Here is a 26,346-nt window from a genome sequence, read left to right as displayed (position 1 = left end):
AATGACTACCATTTTAAGTCTAGTTAACATCCATCCCCACATAGTTATCTTCTTCCGTGTCTGTGATGAGAACTTTTCAGATCTACTCTCTTAGGAATTTCATCCTTTTCCTATCTTTTAAAATAAAACATTCAGAATATAACCCAAGATTTTCTTGATGATTTTAGAGTCTACTTCAATACTTTATCACTTGACAACTCTAATTCTCCAAATCTGCCCTTTACTTTTAGTAAGGAAAAAAAAGAACCTAGCTAGTATCTCTGAATGCCATAATAGTGCCATACAGTATTATCACTGTAGAAAAAAAAATTGCTCAAAGAGGTGTTATTAACTTGTTTAAATTATAGAGCAATGTGGCTTCCATCGTTGCTACTCCCTGGGCTAAGACAGTGGTTCTCAAATTTGAGTGTGCATCAGATGCACTGAGGGCTTATTAAAACACAACCGGAATTTCAGATTTAGTAGGTGGAAGCCTAATCATTTTCATTTTAAACAATTACCCACGTGGTACTGATCTTACAATTGGGGAACACACTTTGAGAAACACTGGGCTGATCTAATGCATTTACTGTCCTTATCTGTCTTCTCTGCAGCATCTAATGATGTTAAAATTCCCTTTCTTGAACTTGCAATCTCTTTTTAATAGTACTACAGTTATTTAGGCAGATTTGGGACTACCACTAAATATTAGTATCTCCTAGGGTTCCACCTCTAGTGCTTTCATGTTCTCTTTGCTTGGTGTCACTCTCTTCCCCTTGGCTTCAACAACCTAAATAAGTAGTTTCTAAAACTTCTTCTTAGACTCTAAAAGGATTAAAGGTGTCAATAAGCTCTGGGAATGTACTTCTACTTCCTTCCCCACCTTCAAAATTAATGCATCATCCTGTATTCTGTATTAACTGACAGCACCTTCAGCAATCTCATTGCGCAAATCTGAATTATTCTGGACTCTTTCTATTTTTCACCTTGTACATTCAATCATTCCAGTGTATCAATCCTACCTCCTAAATAGCTCTTGACTGTCGTAATTAATTTCTCTACCTCCACTTTTTTTTTTTAAAGTGCTTAATTCACTGGTCAGAATCCAACAGTCTTCCTTAGCAGGTTTCTACTTTGATCCCTCCAATCTATTTTCTGCAATGCAATCACAGGATCTTTCTAAAATAAAAGGATAATTATGCCATTCCCTACTTAAAATCCTTTAGTGCTTCCTCATTGCTTTTAGATAAAAAAATCCCAGTTCTTTGGCATGACTAGAATTCCTCCACAATCTGGTCTGTTTCCCTCTCCAGTCTCATCTCTCAATATCATCCTTTTTGTTTCTGTAACTTTAGCCATGCATGCTATCTTCAGATTTTAGAACATGATATATTTGCTCACGGCTCTATAACCAGGACTCCTATCTTTTCTGGGCTATCATGCCCATTCTTTTGGGTGACTAACTTGGCTTGCAAATTGAGTGACACATCAGAGATTTTCCTAGCTTCTCTACTATCAGTCTAGGTGGACCAATCCAACTGCTTTCATAATGCCATGTCTATCACAGACTTTATCTCATTATATTGTAATTACTGATTTCCTTTTTAATCGTTTTCTTCCTCGACCTGATATCCTCCCTGCCCAGCAATTTTACACGGAGTACATTCACGAGGCAGAACAGTTCAGTAGAAGAGGCATGTAACTTTATTTGAGTTCAAGGTCTACCTCTATCTCTTGTTGTTCAGTCGCTAAGTCATGTCCAACTTTTACGCAACCGCATGGACTGTAGCTCACCAGGCTCCTCTGTCTATGGGATTTCCCAGGCAAGAATATTGGTGGGTTGCCATTTCCTTCTCCAGGGGATCTTCCCAATCCAAGGATCGAACCAGAGTCTCTTTGTGTCTCCTGCATTAGCAGGCGGATTCTTTATCACTGAGCCACCAGGGAAGCCACCCTGTCTCTTATTAGCTCTAATCTAAAGTCAAATAAAACCACAGTGCCGAAGAACATGATTTATACAATCACTTTGTGATTTTGAACGTATGGCTTTAGTTTTTCAATCTGTTATTTCATTTGTAGAACAGGTGTTAGACTAAATGATCTCCAACATGCCTTTCAACTCATAAGATCTTATGACTATGATTATCAGCAGTATCCTGGATAAAAGAAATTCTAAAGGTCTCTGAGAGTCATGCAAATACAGTATCATAAATATTTGAAACTACAAGGCTAAAGTAAATTGTCAGGTTACGTAATTGCACAGGTTCTTTTCAAAGTATACTAGGATTTTTCAGACTTCATTTTCTTTCCTCTAGAGAAGGATCAGATAAGGCAATGGCACCCGACTCCAGTACTCTTGCCTGGAAAATCCCATGGGCGGAGGAGCCTGGTGGGCTGCAGTCCATGGGGTCACGAAGAGTCAGATACGACTGAGCGACTTCACTTTCTCTTTTCACTTTCATGCATTGTAGAGGGAAATGGCAACCCATTCCAGTGTTCTTGCCTGGAGAATCCCAGGGACGGGGGAGCCTGGTGGGCTGCCGTCTATGGGGTCGCACAGAGTCAGACATGACTGAAGCAACTTAGCAGCAGCAGCAGCAGCAGAGAAGGATAAGGAAAAAAATTAGGCTGGATAGCAGTAAAAATAGTCCTCTTTAAATCCGATTTTTAGAAATGTTTTATGATGTTATTTTTCCTGAATTGTTAAGTCATGCAGTTTCACTCCTATGAATTCATATAATATTCTACCTCTGAAGAGGGAAGTGATTCTTGTAAAGTATCACACTGATTTTTGTTTCTGTAAGGTAGAGAGCCCAGTAACTTTTGCTCACGACAGCTGGAAATACATAATGCTCAAGATAAATACAAACCAAACAAAACACACAGCACTTGAAACAACAACAACAAAATCTGATCTTGAGCAGTTAATAGCTCATTTTTTCCTTTTCTTACAAGGACTCTACTTAAGGCCTCAAAATAAGCAGCCAAGTGTGTGTTAGTCGCTCAGTCGTGTCTGACTCTTTATGAGCCCATGGACTGCAGCCCACCAGGCTCCTCTGTCCATGGGATATTCCAGGCAATACTGGAGTGGGTTGCCATTTCCTTCTCCAAAGTAGCCAAGCAGGCAGAGGAAATTTTTGTATATTCCAAATGAAATTGTAAAAAAGGGAAACCATGCATGTATATATGTTATGACTAATTGCCTTGAATACACCATCTAGGTATCTCTCAATTCTAAAATAGTGATAATACATTATCCTTATTTATAGCACATTTTATTTCAGAGCACCTTTTTGATCCTCATAAAAATCCTGTGAGATAGAAAGGATGTGATCTCCACTTGACAGATGAAGAAACCAAAGTATGTGAACATGCCAAGTCACAGAGTTTTAAAATGTCAAAGTTAGAACTATGTCTCATTAATCTGTTTATCATCAGAGTCCAGCATTTAGTGGATACTTAATAAATGTGTGGCACATGAATTAATATAAATTTTCTGGTTCCTAGAGTTCAGTGTTCCTTTCATTAGCAGCTTTATTAATTCTTCAGTTGCTAGGATAGGTTTGTAGCTGAGTCAAATAAAATTACTAACCCCAAAGCAATGATGTTACTTAATGAATGCAATTTAGGTAGTCAGACTTCCTGGGTTGAAAAAAAACCAAATTTTTTTAGCTCATTATCTTTTCACCTTAACATTTCATAGGAACATACATAAAACAACCACGTTGAACAGATTAAGGAAAAAGCCTATAGACAAGCTAATATTAATGGGCTTCTCTTGTGGCTCAGATAGTAAAGAATCTGCCTATAATGCAGGAGACCCAGGTTCAATCCTGGGTCAGGAAGATCCACTGCAAAAGGGAATGGCAACCACTCCAGTATTCTTGGCTGGAGAATCCTACAGACAGAAGAGCTGATGGGCTACAGTCTATGCAGTTGCAAAGAGTTGGATACGACTGAGAGACTAACACAATTACCATTAATGTGCATTAATTAATGCAATTAGCATACTGTAATTAGCTCACATTAATGTAATTAGTAGTCCCTCAGTATTCTGGGGACAAGGGGTTGGTACCAGGACCTATGTGGATACCAGTATCTCAATTTAAATATGTAGTATTTGCAGTTAACCTCTGCACAGCTTCCTATATACTTTAAATCATCTCTGGATTACCTATAATACCTAGCTAATACAATGCAATTCCTACATAAAGAGTTGTAAATGCAATGTAAATATTATGTAAAAGTTGCTGGCACAGAACAAATTCAAGTTTTGCATTTAGGAATTTTCTGGAATTAAAAAAAATTTTCAATCCATGTTTTGTTGAACTTAGGATGTGTGGAACGATGTCTACTCAAAGTTGTTGAAATTATGGCATTGATTTTAAATAATTAAAAATAGTTTACCTGTGGTGCAAGAAGAGGTAGCCTAATATAAGCCAAAAGTTTACTGAGATCTTTCCGTCTCTGTTCCAAATCATGACGAACCCAAGTAAGAAGTGCGTTCAATATTGTCTCCTCATTAGGAATGTTCATGTCATCACTGGCTAAGAGCTTTGCAATTTCACTGGCTGGTAATAATACAAATTCCTGGTTTCGAATTACTTCCATGAAATTTTCCTGGAGGAAAAAAAGAGTATATAAACAATACTGTTTCTTCTTTCCATCACAGGTCAAGAGAAACTAAACATTTCTTAATTAGATGCCAAAACACAGTTTCTACTTTAGCCCTTTCTAACAACGTATTATTGCTTAAAAGGGGGAAAAAACCTGTAAATAATAACATTTAAACTGTAATTGCTATTAAAATTCTCATTTCTCTGTATATACAGGATTAAAGTGATATAGCAAGTATTACAATTTAAAAAATAAATTTAGGACTTTTAGGTATTGCTTTGCTCAAGTTAGGGAATAGTTTTGGCAAGTCTTTCAAAGGAAGATAGAAAAAATGAAAGAAGACACTTTATATGATATTCCAACATCAAAAGTTAGTTCAGATTTGTGGTTGCTGAAGAATTTGGCCAACAGGGGAGCCAAATACCTGGGTAAGAGTGAAGTATTTCTCTTACCCAGAAATGGCTTCTAGGGTGGCTACATTTCCCAAGACCATTCTGGACCATGGAAGTCTTCTCAGACTCTGCTTGGCAAGAGCCTGTGTCCTTAGAGCTATCCTAAACCCAAACTGGCCTTTTAAAGTGTTTTAATATTATTTATAAGGCCACAAAGGATTTTAGGTCTGATGTGAAAACTTTAATCTCATCTAACCTGATCTATGTACAAAATTCTTTTGCTCTCATAGGAAAAAGAGCTGATAAAGGAAAATTCTGAAAGAGACAGGAATACCAGACCACCTGACCTGCCTCTTGAGAAACCTATACGCAAGTCAGGAAGCAACAGTTAGAACTGGACACGGAACAACAGACTGGTTTCAAATAGGAAAAGGAGTACGTCAAGGCTATATATTGTCACCCTGCTTATTTAACTTCTATACAGAGTACCTCGTGAATAACACTGGGCTGGAAGAAGCACAAGTTGGCATGAAGATTGCTGGGAGAAATATCAATAACCTCAGATATGCATTTGACACCACCCTTATGGCAGAAAGTGAAGAGGAAATAAAAAGCCTCTTGAAACTTGATAAATTCAAAAAATCGAAATCATTCCAAGCATCTTTTCTGACCATAATGCATTAAGATTAGATCTCAATTACAGGAGAAAAACTATTAAAAATTCTAACATATGGAGGTTGAACAACACACTTCTGAATAACCAACAAATCACAGAAGAAATCAAAAAAGAAATCAAAATATGCATAGAAACTAATGAAAATGAAAACACAACAACCCAAAACCTGTGGGACACTATAAAAGCAGTGCTAAGAGGAAAGTTCACAGCAATACAGGCATACCTCAAGAAACAAGAAAAAAGTCAAATAAATAACCTAACTCTACAACTAAAGCAACTAGAAAAGGAAGAGTTGGAGAACCCCAGAGTTAGTAGAAGGAAAGAAATCTTAAAAATTAGGGCAGAAATAAATGCAAAGAAACAAAAGAGACCATAGCAAAAATCAACAAAGCCAAAAGCTGGTTCTTTGAAAGGATAAATAAAATTGACAAACCATTAGCCAGACTCATCAAGAAGCAAAGAGAGAAAAATCAAATCAATAAAATTAGAAATGAAAATGGAGAGATCACAACAGACAACACAGAAATACAAAGGATCATAAGAGACTACTATCAGCAGTTGTATGCCAATAAAATGGACAACGTGGAAGAAATGGACAAATTCTTAGAAAAGTACAATTTTCCAAAACTGAACCAGGAAGAAATCGAAAATCTTAACAGACCCATCACGAGCACGGAAATTGATACTGTAATCAGAAATCTTCCAGCAAACAAAAGCCCAGGTCCAGATGGCTTCACAGCTGAATTCTACCAAAATTTCGAGAAGAGCTAACACCTATCCTCCTCAAACTCTTCCAGAAATTGCAGAGGAAGGTAAACTTCCAAACTCATTCTATGAGGCCACCATCACCCTAATACCAAAACCTGACAAAGATGTCACAAAAAAAGAAAACTACAGGCCAATATCTCTGATGAACATAGATGCAAAAATCCTCAACAAAATTCTAGCAATCAGAATCCAACAACACATTAAAAAGATCATACACCATGACCAAGTGGGCTTTATCCCAGGGATGCAAGGATTCTTCAATATCCGCAAATCAATCAATGTAATTCACCACATTAACAAATTGAAAAATAAAAACCATATGATTATCTCAATAGATGCAGAGAAGGCCTTTGACAAAATTCAACATCCATTTATGATAAAAACTCTCCAGAAAGCAGGAATAGAAGGAACATACCTCAACATAATAAAAGCTATCTATGACAAACCCACAGCGAACATTATCCTCAATGGTGAAAAATTGAAAGCATTTCCCTAAAGTCAGGAACAAGACAAGGGTGCCCACTTTCACCGCTACTATTCAACATAGTTCTGGAAGTTTTGGCCACAGCAATCAGAGCAGAAAAAGAAATAAAAGGAATCCAAATTGGAAAAGAAGAAGTAAAACTCTCACTGTTTGCAGATGACATGATCCTCTACATGGAAAACCCTAAAGACTCCACCAGAAAATTACTAGAGCTTATCAATGAATATAGTAAAGTTGCAGGATATAAAATCAACACACAGAAATCCCTTGCATTCCTATACACAAATAATGAGAAAGTAGAAAAGAAATTAAGGAAACAATTCCATTCACCATTGCAACAAAAAGAATAAAATACTTAGGAATATATCTACCTAAAGAAACTAAAGACCTATATATAGAAAACTATAAAACACTGATGAAAGAAATCAAAGAGGACACTAATAGATGGAGAAATATACCATGTTCATGGATTGGAAGAATCAATATAGTGAAAATGAGTATACTACCCAAAGCAATTTACAAATTCAATGCAATCCCTATCAAGCTACCAGCCACATTTTCACAGAACTAGAACAAATAATTTCAAGCTTTGTATGGAAATACAAAAACCTCGAATAGCCAAAGCAATCTTGAGAAAGAAGAATGGAACTGGAGGAATCAACTTGCCTGACTTCAGACTCTACTACAAAGCCACAGTCATCAAGACAGTATGGTACTGGCACAAAGACAGACATATAGATCAATGGAACAAAATAGAAAGCCCAGAGATAAATCCACACACATATGGACACCTTATCTTTGACAAAGGAGGCAAGAATATACAATGGAGTAAAGACAATCTCTTTAACAAGTGGTGCTGGGAAAACTGGTCAACCACTTGTAAAAGAATGAAACTAGATCACTTTCTAACACCGCACACAAAAATAAACTCAAAATGGATTAAAGATCTAAATGTAAGATCAGAAACTATAAAACTCCTAGAGGAGAACATAGGCAAAACACTCTCAGACATAAATCACAGCAGGATCCTCTATGATCCACCTCCCAGAATGCTGGAAATGAAAGCAAAAATAAACAAATGGGATCTAATTAAAATTAAAAGCTTCTGCACAACAAAGGAAAATATAAGCAAGGTGAAAAGACAGCCATCTGAATGGGAGAAAATAATAGCAAATGAAGCAACTGACAAACAACTAATCTCAAAAATATACAAGCAACTTATGCAGCTCAACTCCAGAAAAATAAACGACCCAATCAAAAAATGGGCCAAAGAACTAAATAGACATTTCTCCAAAGAAGACATACGGATGGCTAACAAACACATGAAAAGATGCTCAACATCACTCATTATTAGAGAAATGCAAATCAAAACCACAATGAGGTACCACTTCACACCAGTCAGAATGGCTGCGATCCAAAAATCTGCAAGCAATAAATGCTGGAGAGGGTGTGGAGAAAGGGAACCCTCCTACACTGTTGGTGGGAATGCAAACTAGTACAGCCACTATGGAAAACAGTGTGGAGATTCCTTAAAAATTGCAAATAGAACTACCTTATGACCCAGCAATCCCACTGCTGGGCATACACACCGAGGAAACCAGAATTGAAAGAGACACATGTACCCCAATGTTCATCGCAGCACTGTTTATAATAGCCAGGACATGGAAACAACCTAGATGTCCATCAGCAGATGAATGGATAAGAAAGCTGTGGTACATATACACAATGGAGTATTACTCAGCCATTAAAAAGAATTCATTTGAATCAGTTCTGATGAGATGGATGAAACTGGAGCCGATTATACAGAGTGAAGTAAGCCAGAAAGAAAAACACCAATACAGTATACTAACACATATATATGGAATTTAGGAAGATGGCAGTGACGACCCTGTATGCAAGACAGGGAAAGAGACACAGATGTGTATAACGGACTTTTGGACTCAGAGGGAGAGGGAGAGGGTGGGATGATTTGGGAGAATGACATTCTAACATGTATACTATCATGTGAATTGAATCGCCAGTCTATGTCTGACGCAGGATGCAGCATGCTTGGGGCTGGTGCATGGGGATGACCCAGAAAGATGTTATGGGGAGGGAGGTGGGAGGGGGGTTCATGTTTGGGAATGCATGTAAGAATTAAAGATTTTAAAATTTAAAAATAAAAAACTAAAAAAAAAAAAAAAAGAAAGTGAAAGAGGAGAGTGAAAAGTTGGCTTAAAGCTCAACATTCAGAAAACAAAGATCATGGCATCTGGTCCCATCACTTCATGGCAAATAGATGGGGAAACAGTGGAAACAGTGTCAGACTTTATTTCTGGGGGCTCCAAAATCACTGCAGATGATGACTGCAGCCATGAAATTAAAAGACGCTTACTCCTTGGAAGGAAAGTTATGACCAACCTAGATAGCATATTCAAAAGCAGAGACATTACTTTGCCAAGAAAGGTCCGTCTAGTCAAGGCTATGGTTTTTCCTGTGGTCATGTATGGATGTGAGAGTTAGACTGTGAAGAAAGCTGAGCGCCAAAGAATTGATGCTTTTGAACTGTGGTGTTGGAGAAGACTCTTGAGAGTCCCTTGGACTGCAAGGAGATCCAACCAGTCCATTCTGAAGAGGATCAGTCCTGGGTGTTCATTGGAAGGACTGATGCTAAAGCTGAAACTCCAATACTTTGGCCACCTCATGTGAAGAGTTGAGTCATTGGAAAAGACTCTGATGCTGGGAGGGATTAGGGGCAGGAGGAGAAGGGGACAACAGAGGATGAGATGGCTGGATGACATCACCGACTCGATGGAAATGAGTTTGAGTAAACTCCGGGAGTTGGTGATGGACAGGGAGGCCTGGCGTGCTGCGATTCATGGGGTCGCAAAGAGTCGGACACGACTAAGCGACTGAACAAAGGGATAACACAGGCGATTAAATAGTTAATTGCCCTAGCAGACTGTAAGTAGAAAAAAAAAAAGTATGGGAAACTCCTGGAAGTTAATGATCACTCAAGAAAGCAGGCTTTCTAGCAAGCAGCCTTGCTTAGCAACAAAACAGTAAAACAGAAGCATGAGACATGCCCCCAAACAATAAAAGAATGGTGGCATGAGACCCACATCCTGCCCAGTGAGCTCAGTAAGTTAATGAACCCCTAGGACATGCTCTCTGCACACATCAACAACAACAACAACAGTATTTTATGGAAAGGTGACATTTCAAAGTGAAAGACCCTCATTGTACTGGGACCCGAAATAATATTTCCATAGTGTCACAACAGTCCCACCTCGTCCATGTAGGGACAAGAAAACTCTCCTCCTCAATACTGAGGAGGAATTATGATGGAAGTGTGATATCTACTCCAGAATTGGCCTCTCACTGAATTCTTTCTGTGCTGAGACATAAAGAACTGGAGCTCCCTGGAGCCCCCTAGAGATTTCAGAGCCAAAACAAAAATGTTGACCTAGAATGTACTGGGACTCCATGATCTTAGACTGAAGATGACTCAGTTCTGGCCACATTCTTGAATCATGCTCTTTGTAATTTGAAATGGAAGATAAAAATGTCCTTAGGTGTGAAATAGTAATAATAATTTTTACTAAACTACTATGCTAAACAATCTAAAGAGAAGGAAAATAGTCTTCTGGTGTACAAGTCTTAATGCACGGGCTGTTTATATAGTTATAATATAAATGCAAATTCTGTAAGTATTGTCCCTTAATGTGTTTCTTATGCTTCTTAATGCACTATGGCTGTCTCAGCACAGAGTTTTAGTAAAAAAGCTAAGGCTGTTTAAATTAGAGCTGTTTAAAAATAGCTTAAGCTATTTAAATTAGGGCTAGAGATAAGGACTATCAAAAATTATCTTCTATATTAAGATGAGAATTATATTTTCCATATAGCCTCTAGTAACCCAAGTTAGGTACTGATCAAAGATATATCTTGGGTTGACATTCCATTCCTTTCGTAGAAATTCTTAAGAGGAAAACCATACATGAATAATTAACGATATTCAATAGCTTCAATTCATCATGATTTGTTAAAGATGCCCAAATGAATCTATTTTAAAATGACTGATTATCATTTTTTAGAAATAGATTTTAATAAAACCTCAGGGCTGAAATGGCTTCAAGCAAATTGTTCTACTCAATTGCATACTGACATTATAAAATGATTTCATAACACATAGCAAGGGCTATAAAAATGTTGAAGCTCTCAACTCCTAGCTATCCTATGAGAAGCTTAATCCTTGGTAAATAATTCACAAGAGGGGGGAAGAAAGCTGATGCTTCTCAGTACTGTTACCTATTATATTAAAAAAAAATGAGAAACAGCCTAAATCTCCAGCTCTAGGGAGTTGTAACTCAATTGGCTATTATGCAGGCATCAAAAACTTTAGGGACAAAGATCACACACATAAATAGAAAGATATTTATTATTTAACTTTAGATGAGATTCTGAAGAAATCAAAATAATATACATTTCTAATTGTTCACAAGTATAGTGTATAGTACAGTCAACAGTTATACAACACTGAAGTAACTATTGCCATACATTCAAATGGTATTAACTGCATTTCATCAGTGAGAAAAAGATTATACAAATATTCATTTAATAGTTTATTTGTTGATATATCTATTTCAGAACAATGCCCATTCCATTCTGGTATAATCTGTATTAAGTGAAATGGAGTTTTCAACACCTTATGGAAATACTACGGAACTCAAGGTTAAACACAAAGCGCTTTTCAAAATTATTAATCTGGTTTTGAAGCAGGTATTTTAGCAAAATTCAATGTTTCAAATAGCTTTTCTAGGTCAAGAAACCAAATTTAAAACTGCAAAAATCAAATGTTTGTATTTATTCCATAATGACATTAAATATCTGTAATGATATAACCAGTCTCGAACTTTTTCATAGAAGTTAAACGATATGTTTCAGGTCATGTTCAGCGGCAGTCAGAACAAGAACAAAAGTTTCCATATTTCAGGATTACAAGAAGGAACTTCTCATCCCTTCCTACTTGTATTCATGCAGGATGAATGAACATCCCAAGTATATGCACTATTTGCTAATTGTGACACTTGATTTCATTCTGTGGCACTGTGCTTACTTCATATTTTAAATCCATTTTATGATATAAACAGCTATCAAGCTACCAAACACTTGCTAGCATTATGCTCTTCCCCCCTTTGGAATAGTTTTTAAGCAAACGAAGTTACTGAGGGATTTATTTAAATTGAAGATTGAGTTTTGCTATACATTTTCATTCAGTTCCCATAGCAACAATTCAAATCACACCATCTGTCTCTAAATTACTTTTTATTAGAATTCAATTTTATGTATCTGTTGAAACTGAATAAAGTCAAATAATGGCCTTGAGGAAAAAAACTACCACAACTAACTGGCTATAAATATAGCTTTATAAACACAAGCTAATTTAGATTTAACTTATATCTAAGCATTAAAGCAGCAACTATGCCTCTACTGTAAACAATAAGAATGACCTAAATGCATACAAATGTTTGCATGTGAATAAAACTCCTTCGTAGGTAAGAGATATTACTTAAATTATGAACTGATTACAAAGAAAAAAATCCAGCTTTATTTCACTTATGTGCATCTTATTCCAAAAAGCATTCGAACTTGAGGTGTAAAAGTTAAAATGAGAAATCTACAAAAAGGATAAAGACTAGAGTGGGAGGGAAGGAATATTTCAAAGGACTTAATTTAAAAGACATTAACCTAATACCATCCTAGGTCTGTATAGTACTGCCCTGTCACACAATCGTTTTCACTTGAAGAAATTTGACATCATAAACTAGAAACATTTCCCAGGAACAGTTATACCACAGGGAGAATAATATTCATAAAAGTTGTGCTTTTGCCTGAGGGCTTTTGCTCACTCACATAGGTAGCTACTGTGTGGAACAGAATAAATCTAAATAATAATGATGATGGTGTCATTTAATGTCCAGGTTGATACTGTGTCTCAATCACTGTTTTATTGGTACTATGTACCAATCACCATTTTAAGTGCTGAACTTCTATTAACTCACTTAATCCTTGCTTAAGCTTATGAAATAGGTAGAATTAATCTTCCCAATAGTTATAAAGATCTGTTCTTGTAATTTTTTCCCCAATTTCTATTTCTGTAGTGCAAGATTCCTAAAGTACTGGTCAATCCCTTCACATATGAACCAACTCAATGGAAGGATGGGGAATGGAAGACAGGGTAGACAAAAATATATCTCTTACATGTTGACAAAATCAGTAACATGGATAATAACATATGTGTATGTGAATACTCACGTTCTTTCCTCTCTCAGAAGATGTATTGCCCTAAATGAAGCATTTAAAGCAAAAATCTTCCATCACTACCCAGGTATGAAAACCCCCGCATGGCAAAATGGTCACTCCTTAAAAATCCACACGCCTCTGCTGCCCAAAGCCTTCTACTGTTTGATGGTGGAGGCTGGTCCTAACAGCATGCTCTCAACATGCCCTGATTTTCTTGCTGTCCTAGATCAACTTGTATCCATTATCTTCTAGCCTTCTGAATCAGAACTCCCTGGGATTTATTTTCAGCACAGAATTTGCTACAATCAATAGGAACATCTTTCTAGGTAGCTAAACATACTTCTTTACATATAGTCAGATTTATCCTTAATAAACAGCCTCCCTCTTCCATCCTCGTATCTTCTGTACGAGCACTGCACCAATACACTATCACCAACTTCCATCAGTGAGTAAGGGGATAATTTCTGAAATTCATCCATATGCTACAAGGTAAACTGTCTAGGGGAAATCTGCTTTTTAAAGTAGCAGACTGAAAACCTTGAATGAAACAGTTCTAAAATACTGCTCTGCTTCTTAGTGGCTGTGGTAATTTAAGGCCCACCTTATAACTCCAGGAGAAGTATTACTTGGGGTTTTTCCCTCAGACATCAGTGAAAATATGACACACTAGACAGCGAACCTGAACCTCAAGACACATAGCAGAGCCATGGGAAAACAGCAACATGCAGACGAGCCTGCAACAATAAAGAATAAGGCAAGCGCATATGCCTTCCTGCTTTTAAAAAAATACATACCATGGTATAATTGTGAGCCACTTTATGCAAATCTGTACAACCTTGAGCATCAGCAAAAGAACGGATTCCAAGACAGTTGGATGGGTGAAGCTGTTTCATTAAAAACTTACAGCATGCTTCTACAACCTGTGAAAGCTGAAGAAGGCAAGCTGTAGATAACAGGCACTCAATATTATCTTCTTTTAATTCCAGGCGGCCTTAATGATAAAAAGAAATTCCATTAACTATGGAACTATATTAACTTTGGTTTATAAGGTAATTGATGCAAACAATAATAATTCTAAGAGCTCATGACATGCATTCCAGATATAGATGATTTAAGACATTCCAAAAAGAAAAAAAGGACTAAATGTGAAAAATAAGCTACCAGTGCTTTGTGACTTCTACTAAAATAAAAAATGAATAGCTTGTTTCCAGAATTTTCAAAGAATGATTAGTAATAATGCAAAAAGTGAAAAACATTGTACAATTCATCAAATTATTACATTAACATGTAAAAATATCATTCAAAAGCTTAATTATAATAACCACTTTAAAGGTTCTAATATAGAGATTTTATCTACAGAGGTACCACCAAGGGTGGTGATTATAGCAGCAGAACTATTAACTGCGGTAGGCTTAATAAAGGCAGAAATCTGAAATCTAATAATACAACTTACATCTAAGAGGTTTTAAATTCATTGTATTTTCACATTTATTACCTGTATATGCATATTGAATCAAGGACCATAGGGAATTCGGTTCTACACCTTCCATTTTTATTTCTTCTTGTCTTGCTTCCCTGACATCACTAGTAAACATGGCAGCAAAATAATCTGAGACAGAGGAGAGCACCAATCTAAGAGCACATCAGAAGAAAAAAAATCAGTGATGACATCAAAGCTGATGTTCAGTAGTAAACACTTGGCTTTCTTTCCTTCTCTTTCTTCTATTGTTTAAAAAACTTTGTTACCCATAGAAAGTGTCTGGTACTAAGAAATGCATTTTAAGTTTGATAAATTGCTTTATGCTCTAGTCTCTTCCTTTGTTTTTTTCCTTTTGTCTTGTTTAACTTTTAATTTTGTATCAGAGTATAGCTGATTAACAACACTGGGAGAGTTTTCAGGTAGATAGCAAAGGGACTCAGCCATACATATACATGTATCCATTCTCCCCTAAACTCCCCTCCCATCCAGGCTGCCACATAATGTCTAGCAGAGCTCCATGTGCTATACAGGAGGCCCTTGTTGGTTATCCATTTTAAATACAGCAGTGTGTATACATGGTGAGCTCAAGCTCCCTACCTTCTAGTCTCTTCCTTTGAATAATAAATTTCTATTACTGAAAGTTTTCTGCCAATGTAAATGATTTACTCATTCACTACTCAAATATCCCTTTTTATCATCCTGAAAAAAAGCTGTAATATTATTTAAACTAATGATATATAGAATGCAGGAAAAAATGTAAAGGTTCTTCAGCTTATCGTTTTTTAAAACAACCTAAGGTTTTTTTTTTTTTAAATTATATAAGTAGTAAATACATGGGAGACATCTGACACTGGTTTTAGCAGGTTATCTTAAACTTTTATGATTTTTAAATTATTAGAGTATACTATAATGTTTATATTTTGTTATAGAATTATAGTATCTTTGTTACCACAATACAAAAGTATATTTTGTATCTTTTTATAATAATACATTATTATATAATAGGTATGTCTCTGTCCAAATTATTGATAGTCACATATATGCAAAAATAGACTTTAAGTGGTGGCACTACTAGTGGTAAAGAACCCGCCTGCCAATGCTGGAGATGCTGGAGATTGTGATCTCTGGGTTGGAAAGATCTCTTGGAGGACGAATGGTTACCCACTCCAGTATTCTTGATAGGAGAATCCATGAACAGAGGAACCTGGTGGGATACAGTTAATGCGGTTGCAAAGAGATCTAGATACTTTGAGATGTGGTGGTGTGAAAACTAGACAAAAGATCCCTTCTTTTATGGAGTCACAGTCTACAAGAAGACAACAATACACAGCAGAAGTAAATTCTAAATTATGGCAAGAAGTGATAAGTGCCACGGGGAAAAATGTAGGGTAAGAGCAAATGGGGAGTTGGTTTAAATAGGTGGTCTCACTGGAAGGTGACACTTGAGATAAAATTTGAAGGAGGTGCAGGAATTAGTTATACAGGTGTTTGAGAACAGCATTCAGGCAGAAGAGTAGCCAGGGCAAACATCAAAAGGCAGAAGTGGCATCCCTACCACATGCAGGGAACAACAAGGGGGTCAGAGCGGCTGAAGCAGAGTGAGTAAGATGGTGGGCAGCATGATAAAGAAGTAACAGCAAGCTAGGTCACAGAAGCCACGGGGAAGACATGGGGTTTCACGCTGCAACGTGAGGAAGCATTAGAAAGTTTGATCAGAGGAGCGACCATATCTAAGTACCACTTTACTGGGTCACTCAGGCAGCTGTGTAGAAAACAGAATGTAGGGAAAAGAGTGAAAACAGGGAGATGGGTTAGGAGTTTCTTGCACAAGTAATCTAAGTGAGATGATGGTGTCTTACACAGACAGGTGTTACAGGTAAGGTATTAAGTTCTGTTTTGGAAACAGGAAATTTGAAATGCCTCTAGAAATTCTGGTTGAAATATCTCTAATAAACCCACACTCACAACATGGACTTTTGGTCACAACATATAGTGGCATCTCAATAAATGAATGCTGATTCAGGCATTAAAGACTGTAAGACCAAGCCCATGCTTCTTAATTTTACTTTCACTTTAGAAGGTTTAACAAAACTTTTGGGACACAGTGTTAATTAGTTTTGAAAGGTATATAAAAAAAAAAAGCCTCTGGGATCATAATGGTGATTAACACTGAACAATTAAATATGGAATTATTAGGAGAAAAATTGTTCTTTATTAAACAGTTTCCATTTCCTTTTCTTACAACAAAAAGTAATACCTCATTACTGTTAAATGCTTTTATTCCCTAGCACTACTGCCTTTCATATTTTCTGGAGGTCAGCAAACAGAAGTTGGGATGTGCTCAGTCGCTCAGTCATGTTCAACTCTTTGCAGCCCCAAAGACTGTAGCCTGACAGGACCCTCTGTCTATGGAATTTCCAGGCAATACTGGAGTGGGTTGCCATTTCCTACTCCAAGAAGGTGGGATAGAGTTGGCTATTTTAAAACTCAACAGTTTTGCCACTTCATTCTACCAATTTGTTTCTAAATAATCACCACTTTAATTTCCATTGAGTTTACCGAAAGTTACACAACAGATAAAATTAGGTGGGGTGTGACTTAAATAGTAGCTGAAAACTATGCCAAATTGTTACACACTGCGTGCTCACGAAGAGTCAGACACAACTAAAGCAACTGAGCACACAGTGCGTAATAATTTCATACGCACTGTTTTCTTTGCAGAAAGTCCATGAAATACACTCATTTACCAAAACACTCCACTGAATAATCAATTAGAACAAGTTACCTCAACATACATTACTAAATGATCAAGGAAGTATTTCACACATATAGGAATTTAGAAAACAATTACCTGTGAGCTGGAATTCTGCGATCACCAGCAACTAAAATTACATCACATAACTGTTTGTGTCTCAAATAGTTTTCCATCTTTTTGAATGTTTGTTCAGCATGATTAAGGGCTTGGAAGAATTCATCTGATGAACATGGCTCCATAGTATGGGAGGATGATAATGTCTGACTACTATTGGAAGTCCTGAAAAGAAAGAGAACACATGTTTTGAAACATTATGAACACATTAAAAATATCTTTCCTATTAAGTCTTTTTAAAGCCTTCAAATGTAACAGAAGTAATAATACCAGTCAATATTAATGTGTAATCATCTATCATTTTTGCCTTTTAAAATCAATGACAGATCAAATCATCTGTGTTTCTTACAAACATTGTGAGTAAATGTGGTACCTTCTAGCTAACAGCTATGTAACACATATTCTTTGACTGTCCTTGAGGTCTCTTCTCTGGTCAGTATGACATCTCTGCTGAAGAAGTGCCAAACTATATTCATACTGACAGCCACAGTGCCAACATTATATTTAAGGGTAGAGGAGATCACTTTTTGAAGGCAGGAAAACAATTAAACTATTTTGCAGATATAAATCCAAGGTATCCTTTATTTAAAAATGGGTTATGTTTCACAGTTCATTTTAAGACAACTGTTTATAATACAAAATATATGATCATAAACACAGTATTGTAAATAATTCATTTGATTTTAGACAGTATCTAAAAATTATTTGAAATTTCCAAATTATGTGAAGAGTGTGATGAGTTCAATATTTTCATGATTTCTTGATGGAAAAAGTGAAAAGGTTGAGACTAAGAATGAAATCCTAAATCCACCCCTTTCCTCCTTCCCCCTAAGATCCCTTCCCCAAGATTATCTGAATCAAGTAATTAACATCCCATGGTTATGCAATTAACCACAAAACCACCAACTGGGCCATAACTTAGTTCTCATTTCTCATAAGATCTACTTTTAAGGATATCATGATTCTGATAAATGCTTTGTTGAATCAAGCCTTGCTATATCTTGAGAACTTTCTTAATATAAATATCTAATAACCTTATCAAAGTCTTTGACTCTTTTATAATAAAGGGAATTGAAGCCAAGGAGATTAACTGCTTTGCCACAAGTCAGAGAGTTTGATCATGGCAGAAATAGGGCCATTGCAGAGAAATCTGTGTGTTCACCAAAACCCTTTTTCTCCTGAGAATATAGCTGGACTGCATTTCCCAGCCTTTCTTGCAGATGGGTGTGGTCTTATAGTGGAAATGAACTGTGTCACCTCCCAGCTAAAGTGGCCAAGAGCAGGTGTGTATCTCCCATTCTTTCTTTCTCTAACCATGAGGACCGAGGACTTACATGGAGGAAGAGGCAAAATACACACAAGTGTTTGTAACAAGGATTATATATACAGATTCTACTCATAAGAATTCTCATGTTGATTCAGATGTATCAGTTTTGAAAGTTAGCAGGGCCATGAATAGTAAGTATCTCTACCTAAAGCCTCCCAGCTCACCGCAGTTTCAATGCCATACAAATATGGGTCCTAAAGAATGTTCTTAGACGGTAGCTGTGAATAATGATAATAGAAGCAAAATACAGATTATCTAGAAAGTATTTATTGCACATTATGAATATTATTGGTGTAATGACTTGGGAAACCTAGTATACAATACTCAACTTTACATTTAAGATCATTAGAATAAAAACACATGGAGTATTGTATAACTGTATGTTGCCTATATAAATAAATGAGAATTAGAAACTATTTTAAAATCTAGGGTAAAATGTAATATAAGCAAAAACAAATAGTTGACTTTGATGAATACCAACTTGAAGATTTAAAGCATTTCTCAATAAAATGTAGTTTTCTATTGTCAAAATACTGACAACATGATTATGAGGACTAGTGATCTAAGGATGAGGGAAGATTAGAATACCTAATTTTGTGTGTGTATGTGTGACAGCACAGCATGGCATGCGGGGTCTTAGTTCTGATCCCCTGCAGTGGAAGTGTGGAATCTTAACCACTGGACTGCCAGGGAAGTCTCTGAACATCTGATTTTATAAGCCCAAATTCTTTCAAGAATAAGAACACATGAAGTAAAGTTGGGGGGGTGCTCCTATATTTTGCATCACATTTTTCATACTTTATAATAAATTCTCAGTAATGACTGGACAATGAATTAGCTGGGTGTTTTTTGAGTGATGAATTGCCATCATCAAAACACACATTAATGTTTAATTCTGAAAGAACAACAAAACTTTATAATACTGCTGCTGCTAAGTCGCTTCAGTCGTGTCCGACTCTGTGTGACCCCCTAGACGGCAGCCCACCAGGCTTCCCCGTCCCTGGGATTATCCAGGCAAGAACACTGGAGTGGGTTGCCATTTCCTTCTCCAATGCATGAAAGTGAAAAGTGAAAGTGAAGTTGCTCAGTCGTGTCTGACTCTTAGCGACCCCATGGACTGCAGCCCACCAGGCTCCTCTGTCCGTGGGATTTTCCAGGCAAGAGTACTGGAGTGGGGTGCCATTGCCTTCTCCATTATAATACTAACATCACTAAGTTATTACAGGCTAGCTTTGATGTTGGTATAAGTCCAATTAATAAAGGGGCCATCTCTTTTCTTGTCAAGAACTTTCAAGGTGTTTAGTTCTTCAGTCTGAGACATGAATCAGGATAACCTGGAAAGCATTTCAGTTTCTGTGCTCAAGGTCTCATTCCTTACGATTGATTCAGCAGGTCTGAAGTGAGACCTGAACATTGTATTTTTCAAAGCCCTACAGGTGATCCTAACACATCGTGGATTAAAGGCCACCAACAGACTTCAGAGAAGAGATGCATACATTATACAAGTCAGCATGTGATGAATGTACAGATTCAAAAACACTGATATATGTAATAGATACTTCAATTCAGTTACAATTCAGTTACATGAATTTCTTTAAATATTTTAAATGAACTAGTAGAACTTAATAGAATACTTGTTATTTTCAAAATGAACATAATGGTAAAACATTAAAATTGTTTAAATACATACACATTAACAAACAACTATTTGTGCTTCTAAACATTTTTAACTTGAATTGCTTTCAAGGCTTCATTTGCTATCATGTGTTAAACATGCCATTTCAATGATGTGTTGAACATGTTATTTCAATGCGACAATTAATTCAGAGATTTCTGGGTATAGCAATCATTCCCACAGCTTCAGATGAAGGATCAAAAGAAGTACAGGCTTCGGATTTGTGTCTGTGGAAGACTGAAGCCATCTATTCACAAAAGGAACAAGAAAGAGGTAGGAACAGAGCTAATCACACGTGAAAAGCTGCACAGCTTTCCAACATTTTTTGTTCGAGGAAATTTGGGGTCTTGTACATACAATGTTAATAATCTAAGAATTTACTTAAAAAAGAATTTACTGCATATCCATACAACTATAGAACCCTAGCCATTAGAACCATTATATACAGAATCTTTGTATCCAGAAAGAACCAATGCGGTCATTTAATTCAACCCCCTTACTCTGCAGATGAGAACATTTTGAGGCCCAGAACAGCACAAAGAGATCAACAAAGGACATATAGGCAGCTGGATACAAAGCCAGGACCTGAAGCCATTCAGAATGTTGGTCAAACCACTCACAAAGGAATGGAAATTTTTGCTAACCTCTGCCCGAAGCATCAGTGAGTGCAAAGACTAAAGGTTTGAAGGGAGAATGATAGAACAAAATGAATGAGGATAATTTAAGAAGAAGAAGACACTAGAATTAAAGATCTTAGACAAAAGTCTACTACTGTGTTACTGCCCCTTAGCTAGGTATAAGAGAAAAGGAGTCTCAAGTTTCTATGTGTAGAGATAAATCTCTATCTCTGGCTAATCAAATGTTTTTAATACTGTGGGTCTGTGTATAGTGTCAGTATTGTTACTATTACCGTTTTTTTCCTATTATGTGCTTTGGTTTCAAGGTGTGAACTGGAGAGGTATGGTGTATGATTAAGAGTATTTTAGGAAGGTTCTAGAGCTGTGCTATCCAATACAGTAGCTACTAGCCCCATGTGGCTATTTTAATTAAAATAAAAATTCACTTACTTAGTTGAACCAATCATATTTCAAATGTTCAAATAGCCTCATGGGGCTAGTGGCTGCCAGATCGGACAGTGCAGATACAGAACGTTTCTGTCATTGCAGAAATTGCTTTCTATTGCATAGTGCTGATTTGACTCTGTCACCATGTATCTGGACAAGTATTTAACTTCTCTAAGTTTTACTTCCAACAGCAATACAGATAAGTAATACATAATACTTTCTTTTAGAGGATCTTTCATGGGAAGACTATTAAATGAAGTAATGAATGCATAGCCCTAGCATAGAATAAATATACACTCAAGGTAAATCAACTCCTATAGTAGAGCCTCGCTTTTCAAAGACCAATGGAAAGACCTGTAATCTCAGCCTTTTGTCTTACACGTTGTTGTTCCTTTGGCTGTCTTCCTAAAAAATGATCCCTAGCATTATTAATTTTTATAACTAAATTTCCTAATTCCCGATTAAAATGACCTTTAAAGAAAGCTGAGTGCTGAAGAATTAATGCTTTTGAACTGTGATGTTGGAGAAGACTCTTGAGAGTCCCTTGGACTGCAAGGAGATCCAACCAGTCAATCCTAAAGGAAATCAGTCCTGAATATTCATTGGAAGGAATGCTGAAGCTGATGCTGAAGCTGAAACTCCAATACTCTGGCCACCTGATGTGAAGAACCAACTCACTGGAAAAGACCCTAATGCTGGGAAAAATTGAACGCGGGAGTAAAAAGGGAGGACAGAGGATGAGATGATTGGATGGCAGCACTGATGCGATGGACAGGAGTTTGAGTAAGCTCCGGGAGTTGGTGATGAACAGGGAAGCCTGGTGTGCTGCAGAACATGGGGTCGCAGTCAGACACGGTTGAGTGACTGAACTGACTTAACACGCCCAGTAGACATCCTAACCCATAATATAAACATCTGGGAATAGGCTATTTATGGAGCATTTAAAACACATCTGTCTGTGAGTTCTACTTTATCTCTGCATGGTAACAGAAGAAAATATCTAACATTTCCGCTTAGTTTTATTTCTTTGATGTTACTAAGACGGTAAGTCTTATTTCAAAGAACTGCATCATGAGATCATTCAAATCTTTTATAACATACATTCAATATAGAATAATGAACTCTATGTTGCTGGATATTGCCAGGTCACAGGGAAACATTTAATTTCTAGCTTACTGTTCCTCTGCAGTAGGCAATCAATTTATAAGTCAGAAAAATGCCTAAACATAGAAAAGAGGCAAGTATCAAACAAATCAAGTCACCAACTATGTAAGATGAAGCACTGCACCAGTTGTTAAAACTGTGGGGATGCAAAGAAGATATGATTTTTTTTTTTCAGTGAAGGGACTTGGAATTTGAGGAGCTGAGTTTTATGAAGTAGAAAAAAAGTAAACAGCAAGAATAATCACTTGCAATTCTTCAGATTTCACATGTGTGCACACACAGTATGCACTACAGCCAGAACTACCTCTTCATTACAAATTATGTAGATTTCTTCACTTTCATCACCAGAACTTGCATTAGGCTTTCTTTCTTTTTTTTTTTTTTTTGTATTTATTTATTTGCTATGCTGGATCTTAGCTGTAGCATGCAGGAATTTTAGTTGTGGCATGTGGGATCTAGTTCCCTGACCAGGGATGGAACCCGGGCCCCCTGCATTGAGAGCTCTGAGTCTGTCAGCGGACCATGGGGGAAGTACTTGCATTAGGCTTTCTTAATGGAGTAATTTTTTCAAAAGAAGTTTTAAGAATCACTTCCCAAGGATTATACACTACATGATTTTGAGTAGAAAACAAAGCTGCATTGAAACTCTATTCATGGTCTGTCTGGCTCACTCCCTAGGTAAGTGATTTATTCCTAGCCACCTGCCTCAGCTTTTGGCATTCAGAATTCATGCCTTTGCCAACGTGCAAATGACTGTATAATGAATCTTTTGGCATCTTTTGCACATATTCAAAGTCACAAATGTAAAATAAGAATGTAAATTGCTTAGTATAGGCTAGCAGTCTCTAAAAGAATTTTATGCATATCCTTTACAGTATACTTTTAAGCATGTGCCCCAATATATAGACATTTGACTTTATAAAAGATATACATATATCATACAATTATTTATATTATAAAACAAAAAAGAGATTTAAAAGATAAAATGTAAATAAATACATTCCAGTTATCCATATTGTAGCATTCCTCCAACAAATCATCTTGTACATTCCCAACTGGAATGTAACTGGTATCAGAATACAAAGAAAGGAAAGATCAGCATGGGCTAGTGTCTGGAAAGGCAACAAGTAACAGGTGAGATCTGATTACTGAAACTCTTAAGAGTTTAGATGAGTAACGAGGAAGAGGAATTGGAGTCATCTCTTTTAAGGTGAGGACAAGGCAAGGTGCATACAGAGAAATGACAAGAGACAAAGAAAAAGACCTTCACCTCTTCCCTTCTCAAGAGAAATATTTTTGAATTTAAGGCGTTCGCTGCTGGTCCTGTGGCCAGAGTATCTGTAGGGAAGAGTTAAATGTTGTTTATATAAGAATCAAAATTTCTAAAACAATAATCAGTGTGAAGGAGAAGAGCCAGTGGGCACCCTCATGCAAGGCTGCTGAGAATTAAAATATTTAACACCCCTGAAGGGCTTGCCAGGTGTTTCAGTGGGTAAAGAATCCACCTGCAATTCAGGAGCCATAGGAGATGCAGGTTCGATCCTTGGGTTGGGAAGATCCCCTGGAGGAGAGCATGGCAACCCACTCCAGTGTTCTTGCCTTGAAAATCCCATGGATGGAGAAGCCTGGTGGGGCTACAGTTCATGGGGTCACAAAGAGTCGGACGTGACTGAAGCGACTGAGTATGGACACCCTTGATGTTCCTGAAATGACTTTGAGAATACAGATTAAAAATCCCCCAAAATGTGCACACTCTTGGGGCTTTATCTAGAGGAAATAGTCATCTGTATGCAGAGATCTAGTTAGGGGGTGTAGGGGAGTAGGATTATCATAGGTTGTTTCCGATAAGAAAATATTGGTTAAATAACCACAAGTTTTGTCTGTGCATAGAATGATTCAGCCATTTAAAAAGACACAGAAGAACATTTAATGCCATAGCAGGTTGTTTTATTGGACATTGCCTTTGCCTATCCAAGGATTCTTTCTTACGGTGACAGATCCATTTCTCCCTTTTGGGAAACCACACATTCCCTACCTCAGCTCTCAGGAACTGGGCAGAGGTGACTCCTCCCACTGAGCAGAGGTGAGCAAGGGACCAAGGCCTGGCCAATAGGAGTGTCATATCTCTGGCAATCACCATCAGTTGGGTGGATATGAGAGCCAAACAAGGCCAGAACGAGTCAGTTTCAAGATGTTTGTTGATGCTCTTGGAAAAGAGTCACTCTCTTTCCACGGAGGAGGCTAAGCTGATAAAACTTAAGCTTGGAGCTGCTAGCGGATTTTTGCTACCACACAGATAACCTGCATAAGGAAATGCCATCACAGAGAAAAAGAGAATCTAGAAAGGGAGGAAAAAAAGGATTTCTGGCATTATTTGAGTATTTGAATTCATCACATCTAAAGTTGAGCTTTTATTTACTTCTGTGAATCAAAAACTTTAGTTTTTGCTTGTCAGTTTGAGTTGGGTTTCTGCCTTTTATGACCTACTTTTTATGTTTGTTGTTGTTTAGTTGGTAAGTTGTGTTTGACTCTTTGTGACCCCACGGGATTTCCCAGGCAAGAATACTGGAGTTTGTTGCCATTTCCTTCTCCAAGGGATTTTTCCAACCCATGGATCAAACCCACATCTCCAGCTTGGCAGGCAGATTCTTTACCACTGAGCCATCTGGAAAGCCCCTAATTTTATGTTTCAGCTCAGTTCAGCTTAGTAGCTCTGTCATGTCTGACTCTTTGCGACCCCATGAAGTGCAGCACACCAGGCCTCCCTGTCCATCACCAACTCCCAGAGCCTACTCAAACTCATGATCATTGAGTCAGTGATGCCATCCAACCAACTCATTCTCTGTCGTCCCCTTCTCCTCCTGCTTTCAATCTTTCCCAGCATCAGGGTCTTTTCCAATGAGTCAGTTCTTCACATCAGGTGGTCAAAGGATTGGAGTTTCAGCTTCAACATCAGTCCTTCCAAACACCCAGGACTGATCTCCTTTAGGACAGACTGGCTGGATCTCCTTGAAGCCCAAGGGACTCTCGAGAGTCTTTTCCAATACCACAGTCCAAAAGCATCAGTTCTCTGGCACTCAGCTCTCTTTCTAGTTCAACTCTCACATCCGTACATGACTACTGAAAAAAACCATAGCTTTGTCTAGACAGACCTTTGTTGGCAAAATAATATCTCTGCTTTTTAATATGCTGTCTAGGTTGGTCATAACTTTTCTTCCAAAGGGAAAGTGTTTTTTTAATTTCATGGCTGCAGTCACCATCTGCAGTGATTTGGGAGCCCCAAGAATAAAATCTGTTACTGTTTCCCCATCTATTTGCCATAAAGTGATGGGACCAGATGCCATGATCTTAGAAGAAATGGAGTAGCCATCATAGTCAATAAGAGAGTCCAAAATGCATACTTGGATGCAATCTCAAAAACAACAGAATGATCTCTGTTCATTTCCAAGGCAAACCATTCAATATCACAGTAATCCAAGTCTATGTCCCAACCAGTAACGCTGAAGAAGCTGAAGTTGAACAGTTCTATGAAGACCTACGAGACCTTCTAGAACTAACACTCAAAAAAG

The 26,346-nt window shown here is 37.2% G+C and overlaps 1 protein-coding gene across 15 annotated transcripts in view; it reads right to left on the bottom strand.

Moving 5' to 3' along the window:
- KLHL5 (kelch like family member 5) overlaps positions 1–26,346 on the bottom strand; it is a 99,464-nt gene that overhangs the window by 35,294 nt on the left and 37,824 nt on the right. For 8 of the 15 annotated variants that reach the window (XM_012179805.4, XM_060416967.1, XM_060416968.1 and 5 more), the window contains 4 exons: positions 17,530–17,712; positions 14,694–14,830; positions 13,993–14,189; positions 4,387–4,599 (listed from right to left, as the gene is read on the bottom strand). In XM_012179805.4, the coding sequence (XP_012035195.1) occupies positions 4,387–4,599; positions 13,993–14,189; positions 14,694–14,830; positions 17,530–17,712 (730 nt within the window). Of the gene's footprint in view, positions 1–4,386; positions 4,600–13,992; positions 14,190–14,693; positions 14,831–15,768; positions 15,883–17,529; positions 17,713–26,346 lie in introns of all 15 variants that reach the window. The other 7 variants (XM_060416963.1, XM_060416964.1, XM_060416972.1 and 4 more) reach the window with 1 other exon arrangement.

The sequence above is a fragment of the Ovis aries genome, chromosome 6, assembly GCF_016772045.2.
Source record: "Ovis aries strain OAR_USU_Benz2616 breed Rambouillet chromosome 6, ARS-UI_Ramb_v3.0, whole genome shotgun sequence".
NCBI lineage: Eukaryota > Metazoa > Chordata > Mammalia > Artiodactyla > Bovidae > Ovis > Ovis aries.
Note: the sequence above shows the minus strand (reverse complement) of the source record. Positions and strands in the feature narration are given on the sequence as shown.